This window comes from Athene cunicularia, assembly GCF_003259725.1.
Source record: "Athene cunicularia isolate RWA chromosome 15 unlocalized genomic scaffold, athCun1 chr15_part1, whole genome shotgun sequence".
In the NCBI taxonomy this organism is placed as follows: Eukaryota; Metazoa; Chordata; class Aves; order Strigiformes; family Strigidae; genus Athene; species Athene cunicularia.
Genome location: NW_020799121.1, coordinates 93718 through 101480, shown reverse-complemented (window position 1 = coordinate 101480; position 7763 = coordinate 93718). Strand labels below are relative to the sequence as shown.

The window sequence follows — 7763 nt, the reverse complement described above, 5'->3', positions numbered from 1 at the left end:
GGGAGGGGGGGGGGTACAGGTGGGGGTCTGTGCTGGCTCCCAGCCTTGGAGCAAGGGGAGGGGCAGCAGCCATGGGCAGGGGTCAGTCCCTGTGTGCACCAGAAGATAAATAAAGGGTGTCTGAGTGTGGTGCTGAGCCTGCTGCCCCCTGTTCACACCTGTGGCTCCTGCTCCCTGCAGTAAGCACAGTGCAGCTGGGGTGGGCAGGATGGTTTATTTTGTCACTTGCACTACATCCAAGGCTGAGGCACAGTGGTAGCAGCAGGAAGGGTGCAAGCTTTGATCTCCGGGTACCCTGGCCTCCTGTCCCACCTTAGCTGCGAGGCCAGAACTCCTCCCCTTGGACTGAAGGGTCTTGTACTTTGAATTTCACAAGGGGCTCCCCCCACCACCCTAGACTGGCCTTGCCCTCCTCCCCTGTGCCACCTCCCAGCCCTGACAGGCCCAGCACAGCAGCTCAGGCTGGGGGAAGCAGCAGGAAGGCCCCTACCTGCCAGGCACCCAACTGGGGTCAGGAGTCACTGCAATAAATAAGGAACAGGGGTCTCAGCAGGAAAGTGGCAGAGGAAAGCACAGAGCAAGCGCACTACAGGGAGGAGGAAGGGAGCCACTGCATCAGCGGCCCATGGCACAGCTATGGCTGTCCAGCTCCTGGGGGCTGCTCCTCTCCTTTGGGGAGGTGCTGCAGCCTGGGGGGCTGGTGGGGCTCATCCTCTGGCAGGGATAGCCCTGGTCTGCACTCTCCCTTCGCCGGCCCAGGGCCTGGTCGATCATCTCCAGGCGGAGTGCAGGCAGCAGGCCCAGGTTCCTGGGGTCAGCCCTGGCCAGGGGGCTGTCAGCAAAGACATGCCAGGGGCCCCCCTGCTCCCGCACAGTCTGGTAGAAGGAGCTGCCCTCCTGGCTGTCGGCTGTCCACCCCAGCTCCTTGGCTTTGGCTCCACAGTGCCCCAGCTCCTCCTGGGGCAGGTGGATGGTGGGGATGTCCCCATGGAGGCCACGGCGGCTTTGGGGTGAGGGACTACGGCTCATACCCCTGTCCCGACTTGATGGCCGCAGAATGAGGCCCTGGAACTTGGCCAGGCTGGGACTTCGGCTCCGGTGCCGTTTCATCTTGCCCGGGCTGGGGCTACGGGATTTGGGGGCCAGCAGGACAAGCGTGCTGTCATCCTCTTCTTCTGAGCTGCTGCCTGAGCTGTCTGTGGGGCTGCTGCCCTCCTCTGACCTGGGCAGGGAGATCTGCACCCCCACATCAGTGCTGCTGGCTGATCCTCACAGGGGGCTGTGGGGCACCACAGCAGCTAGCCACTTCCAGCCAAGCACCCAACCCCTCCCTGCCTCCCTCAGCCCCTCACCCTTTCCCCTTGGCCATGCTGACCTGGAAGGGCTCAGTCACACCAGCGATGCTGCTGGACGTGTTGCTGTAGTATCCAAGGATGTACTCGCCCTTCCCTTTGGGCAGTGTCTCTTCTGAGAACATCACCTGCAGCCCAGAGACAGCTGATGGGCACCAGGGCTGGGCACAGGGGTGCCCCCTCCCACCTCCAGCCCCAGAGAGAGCTCCTGCCCCAGCTGAGAGCAGAAATGCCCAATGCCAGCATAGTGGGCCTGCCCAAGGCTCCACACCAAGCAATAAGGAGATGCCCTCTGGCCCCATCAGACACAAAGGGGCCACTGTCCCCCCACATGCCCAGTGAGACAACAGGGCTGGCCCCCGCTTACCTGTGCACACAGCTGCTTCTCGAGGCAGCGCTCTCCATCATCACTCCTGGCCCAGACATAGGACACATAGTCTTTAGGATGCCGAAAGCCCACCTGTGTGCATGTACATGGGAGAGCGCAGGTGAGGGGGGGGAACACCAGCCCCTCTCAGCACCATCACCCCTGCCCAGCCTTAGCTCTCCTCTCGCTCAGGCCCCTCTCCTTGCACAGGGAAACCAAGAGCTGCCTTGCACCCACCCAGCAGCACCCTGGCCCCCAGCCCCCAAAACTGCCATGCTTTAGACCCTGTGGGGCCCACAGAGCAAGAGAAAGGGGAAACTGCTGGATCTGAGCCTCCTGAAGCAGGGCCAAATCCTGCTGCTAACACCAGGGCTTCCCATGGGAAGAGAGTGCAGAGCACAGGTCCGTGCTGTGCACCTGTGTCCACCGGTGGGGGTGGCTCAGAAGGGACTCCACGGTGCTGGGCAGCGTTCCCCACTCCCTCCAGCCCAAGCAGCCCCCAAGCCCCTACCCGGTAGAGTCCTATCCAGTCCCAGGAGCTCCGGTGGAAGCCAGCAGCCATCTTGTACCTGACAACTGCTTGCTCAGGCCTACTCCATTCATCAGCCACATAAATTTCAACTGGGGGCTTGTCTGCCTTGGAAGCAAACTGTCAGAGACATATACATGGTGAGCAAAGGCATGCCAAAGAGAACTGCCCCTGCTGCCCAGGGCACCCATCTAGGACTGGGCCCTCATGCATACACCAGCAGCAGCCCCCAGCCACAGTGGCAAGTCAGCTGCGCTTGCCAAACAAAAAATAAGCCCTGCACACCCCATCATACACTGCACACAGTAGCTGGGCATCTCACCCAATGTAGCTCTTGCCTGTGCGCCCAGTGGCCCTGGACGGTGCTCACCTGCACTGCAAAGATGGCAGCTACTGGCTTGTGGTCACTGACTGTGTACTCCATGTGGCTGCAGTAGCAGAGCTGGCTCACTGACAGGATGCCCCGGCTGGGCCGGCGCCCACCCGCACCAAGGCCAACACTAGGAGATTTGATCTTCCAGAGGATGCGGTCAGTCCAGGCAGGTTTTCGCTTCTTGGCACTGCAGGGCACAGAGGTGCATCTCTTGCCTGGCAGGGGGCAGTGGGCTCCACACCAAACTGCCTCCCCCGAGCACTACAGCACACGTGTCTTGGCACACAGCTCAGTGTGGCTGCAGGGACAGACCTGAGCTGGCACCAGCATGATAGCTGTGGCCCAGCCTGCTATCCCCAGACCAGCCTGCGCCTGCCCCAGCATGGCTTCCCGCCTCCATCTGTACCAGCAGCAGCCCCTGGCCCACCAGCACCAGCCCTGGCTCAGAGCCTGCCCCTTCTGCATCCCTCAGCCATGACACCCACTCCCAAGCCCAGTGCATGCCTGAGCTCTGCTCTCCTACCTGCTGTCGTACTTGTTGGTGCCCACATCGAACTTGAAGGTGGGTGGGAAGTTCAGGGGTCCCTCCTGAAAGCCGCTGAGGACAGGCCAGGTGCTCTTGGCAATGTTCAGCTGTGGGAAAGAGAGCAGGTCAGGGAGCACACCAGCTCCCACGGCCAGACCCCAAGATCCCTCCACCCTCAGCACAGTCATCCCTGCCCCGTTGCTGCCAGCCCCGCACAGCTATTGGGGGTCTGTCCACGCCATGCAAGCAGCATCTCCACAGACCCGATGCCCCCAGCTGCTCCTACCACACTGATAAAGGAAGCATGTGCCCAGCTCCCATAAAGACCATCTGTGCTGCCCCTTCCCCAGAGAGCCAGGGCCCTTTGTGCCCCATGGGCAAGCAAAGGGACATGTCCTGTCCCACAGCTGCATGGGCAGTTTTGCTGAGAGCCAAATGACACTCAGGGCCTGGCCAAGGCTCGGCAGCATGCCCATGGCACTCACCTGGTCCTTCTCCCACAGCTGGCTCAGGATGTTGCTGTCAATGGCGTACTTCACAAAACGGATGTCAAGGCTCTCAATGCGGAAGTTGAGGTCCCCAAACCAGAACACGAGGCTGTAGGTGGGAGGGAAGGCAACAGGCTGGAAGGGCCAAGACTACTGGAGCCAGACAGCACAGGAAGACATCCTCAGCCTGCACCACAGGCCCTCCTGGGAGCACCAGTGCAGGTCAGCACTCAGCCGACAGCTTGACCAGCTTCCAACCCTGCCAGGATTCCTCAGGTAGGACCAAGCATCATTAATCAAAAGGCCTGAGTTCCCTGGGCAGAAATTGAGGGTGGAAATTTCCACCATGAGGCACCTACTTAGACCACACAGCCAAGACACTGGGGCCGAACTGAGGCCTCCACCTCACCAGTCCCAAACCCCAACAGCACCATTATAGCAGGAGCTGCACCAGGCCTAGATGTGCCCCAGGGAAGACCAAAGACCCCTCAACACCTACCCCACCGTGCTGGGTCCCCACTGGACCACGGGACGATTTTGCAGCTCTGCAGGCAAGACCCCATCTCCAATCTGTGCTGGGATTCAGGGGACAGATCCCAGACTCTCTCTGGACGGGGTCAAGGACAGGGGCTGGCACTAGAGCCCTGGCCCAGATCGGGGAGCAAAGTGGTGGGGTACGCACTCATGGTCCAGGATGCCGCTGGCCGCACGCCCCTCAAACTGCTGCATGTGCAGTATGGTGGCAAAGTCCTCCTTGCGTTGCTCCGCCTTCTCCAGGTGCGCTGGCAGGTGGCAGTTCAGGAAGCAGACCATGTGGCCGAAGATGGACAGACGAATGCTCACCCCACCCTTGTTGCCCTGCACCGAGAGGATCCCATGACTCCCTGGGAAGCCAGTTCCTTGCCACCTCCTCCGGGGCCACACTCACCCAGTAGCCTCCCAGCCCCGTCCTCGTGCAGTCTGTCTGGACATCCTGCAGGAAGGGGAGGTGGTAGTACTTGGCAAATACCAGTAGGATCACACCTTGCATCCGTACCGTGCTGACCTGGAATGGGAGCAGGGGCTGAAGCCACAGCAGAGCCTGTAGAAGCAGGGACAGCTTCCCCCAACTCCAGGCCATAGGGGCAGCACCTCCATCCTTTGCATGTCCCCCATCTTGAAGATGACCAACAGCACATTTAGTTCAGAGATATAGGCACACCCTCCTGAACACTGACAGCTGAGGCTCATGTATGCTCTGGAGAAAGCACCCCGAGGAGCTGAGCCTGCCCTGGGACTCGCAGGCTGCTGCCAGAAGCACAGGCTTGTTCTCACATTCACCTCCTCGCCCTGGTGCAACGCAGCAGGCAACAAGAAGTGTCCCCAAAGCACCACAAAGTAAGCCCAAGGCACAGGAAAGGGAGCCAGGTAGCACAAGCTAGACAGCACACAGGCGAGACACACCACTAGCCCTCAGGTCAGCCCCACACACCGCCTGGATGGCTGCAGGCTGTCCCTCCAGCTGCTCTCCCGTCCCACCTCCTCCCTCCATCCCTGCAGTCCAACTCTCCCAGTGGTCCATTTGCCTAGCAGGCAGAGAGGGAACACCAGCTGCCCAGCCCCTTCGGCACTTCCTTACCAGGACAAAGTGGAAGGGGCTCAGCACATCCATGAAGAGCTCGCTCCACTGGTCTGTGAAGAGGGCATCCTTCAGGCGCTTGTTTATCTTAGAGTTCACCTCTTGCAGCCTAGGAGGAAAGGGACCAGTCCCTCAGCCACACCAGGAGGGTGTCTGTGTTTCAGCTAGCAAGAGCTCCTTGGGAGAGATGCCAAAGCACAGTGCTGGGTAGCAGGGTCAGGGCAGGATGGGCAGTTCAAGGGAGGACCCTGGATTTAGAGCACAAACCAGCCATATCCTTGCTCCAGAAATGCTCGGCCATGTGCTAGCAGAAGGCACAAGTGTCCCTGAATCCACTAAGTGCCTTGGCCCTTTTTAAAGCAAGAGCAGCTCAGCTGCACGGGGCTGGGCAGCAGTCTAAAGTCTTATCTCTAGGTGCAAGAGGGGTTTATGGAACACTTCAGCTGCATTGGTCTCTACAGAGAAGCCAAGTCTCACCAGTCCTTCAGCACAGGGTGTCCAAATGCATCCTAGCCACCAAGCTCAGAGCAGCAGCAGCAAACAGGTTAATAGTGCTCCTCCTGGCTCAGCAATTAGTGAAGAGAAGGAAGGAGAGTGTCCACAGAGAATAGCAGAATCAGGAAACGTCTTGCCCAAAAATATCAAGTGCTCGGTGCACAGAGACACGGGTCAGAGGAAGGACATAGGCGGGCAGAGATGCCCTGGAGGTGGGGAGCAGCAGGACACCCTGTCCTAACCAGGACATAGTCCCAGCAAGTCCCTTGCTGTCAGCTACACCCCCTACCCCATCTATCCAGGCTCGGGTGTACCTCCACAGCCCCACCTCGATGGTCCCGCAAGGTCAAGGAGACCAGGAGACCAGCTCCAACACAGCATCATAGCTCTGGCAGCCTCAGCCTTACACTGCTCTCTCCCCCAGGCAAGGAGCACTGGGGGAGTCCTGGAAGCCTTCTGGAGGCAGATCCAACTCTTCCACCTCAGACCCATGGCCAGAGGCTGCTTCTTACTTCCTAGGCAAAGGCAGCATGTCCCTGGCCTTAGGAGGAATCCACAGGCAAACCTCTAGGGACCAGTTTGCCGTCAGACTCTGGCAGAGCTTGCCTTGCCAGTCACACCAATAAAGCCTTACCACACCAATGTGGTGCTGTCTTGCCAGCAGTTAAGTGTTGCCAAGGGCACAGAGCCAACCCAGCTGTGAGAGAACAGCAGATTTATGCCCTTGAGGCCCATATACCATGGGCAGAAGCAGAAATGAGGAAAATGCTCCCAGAGGACTCCCACAGGCAAGTTAAATGCCTCCACAGACCTGACTCCAGGACTGCCAGGGCTCACAGCAAGTGCAGCACTTGCTGAGGCCCAGCTATGCACAGCACAGGCAGCTACAGGCTCTTTGAGGGTCTGAGGCTACCCAGGATTCAAGGGTGTCAGTGCCCCTTAGCACCCCCATTTTACTAGGACCTGATTCTCTCCATCACCTTTTCTGATACTTCAGTGCTTGTGATGCCCACCCCTCCCTGCTCACCACACCCTGAGGAGGCCGGGGCTGTAGCTCTTCCACTCCCCACCCCCCAGAGATATCGGAATCCCCTGAAAAGGGCTGTGGTGGAGCAGGGGAGGGGGCCCTGCACCTCACCCTCTTACCCAATGGCAATCACATCCGCATCATTTGTCTCGCCTGTGTTGAGGTGCAGCAGTGATGTCACATCATTTGGAGGCATGGCTGTGCCCACATTCCAGGTGACCACTGTGATGCTTGAGAGGACAAAGGAAGAACAGGCTACCAGTCGGGCTCAGAGGAGTTCCCTGTCCCCCCCATTCAGCCCCACCAAGGAAGCTCTCTGCCCGCAACACAAGTGGCCACAGCTGAAGCTTAGCCAGGGCACGTACGCCAGGTCTTCAACTCCCCTTTGAGGGAGACAGGTCCTTGCCTCTAGATTCCCCCAGAGTCTGCACCTCAGTGCATGGCAAACGCCACTGTAACCCAAGCCCCGGTGAAATTCTAGAAACCATCACAAAGAGCCCTCGTTTTCATCGCTTCTGACTGACAGTCAGGCTGGCAGAGCAGGCAGCCAGCGAGACGGTGTCCCCGGAAAGCCGCCCCCCCTCCCTGCCCCAGCATTCACGCATCCCTCAGGCTCCTAGGGAAAAGGACCTGAATCTCCCCCCGCAGACTCTGCCCCAGAGCACAGCCAGCCCCAAAGATCCCGGCCCGGCATGTGACAGCAGCACTGCGAGCCCCGCAGCGGTGTCCTTCACCAGCGCAAAGCCACCGCCGGTCACACCACATTAACGCCGTTACGCATCATGCACCAGCGGCCCGGGGGCTCCTTCAGCGCCAGCGGGGCGAGTCCCAGTCACGGGGGGGCACATTTCAGTAGCAAGGGAGGGTAGTGCCACAGCATCTCCAGAGCCTGGGGACAGTAGGGGCTGATGGCACCGCTCCACCTCACGCAGCACCCGTGCCCCTGAGCGCTGCCTGCACAGCGGGCACCGGGCATCCCACCCCCCCG

General features: G+C 59.9%; 1 protein-coding gene across 5 annotated transcripts; it reads right to left on the bottom strand.

Moving 5' to 3' along the window:
- Positions 1 to 127: 127 nt before the first annotated feature.
- On the bottom strand, positions 128 to 7025 carry INPP5J (inositol polyphosphate-5-phosphatase J). 5 transcript variants are annotated; one of them, XM_026859853.1, is made up of 12 exons: positions 6895 to 6910; positions 5731 to 5813; positions 5254 to 5362; positions 4564 to 4680; positions 4318 to 4493; positions 3633 to 3744; positions 3145 to 3254; positions 2619 to 2808; positions 2231 to 2368; positions 1720 to 1812; positions 1376 to 1480; positions 128 to 1236 (listed from the first exon to the last, which is right to left on the bottom strand). In XM_026859853.1, exons 3-12 carry the CDS (start codon positions 5284 to 5286, stop codon positions 616 to 618), a joined length of 1695 nt encoding a protein of 564 aa, XP_026715654.1. In that variant the 5' UTR covers positions 5287 to 5362; positions 5731 to 5813; positions 6895 to 6910; the 3' UTR covers positions 128 to 615. The 5 variants fall into 5 exon arrangements, with proteins under 5 accessions (XP_026715654.1, XP_026715652.1, XP_026715653.1 ...); XM_026859851.1 differs by lacking the exon at positions 5731 to 5813 and having other exon boundaries at positions 6895 to 7025; XM_026859852.1 differs by lacking the exon at positions 5731 to 5813 and having other exon boundaries at positions 4564 to 4608; positions 6895 to 7025.
- Between the last annotated feature and the right edge of the window lie 738 nt (positions 7026 to 7763).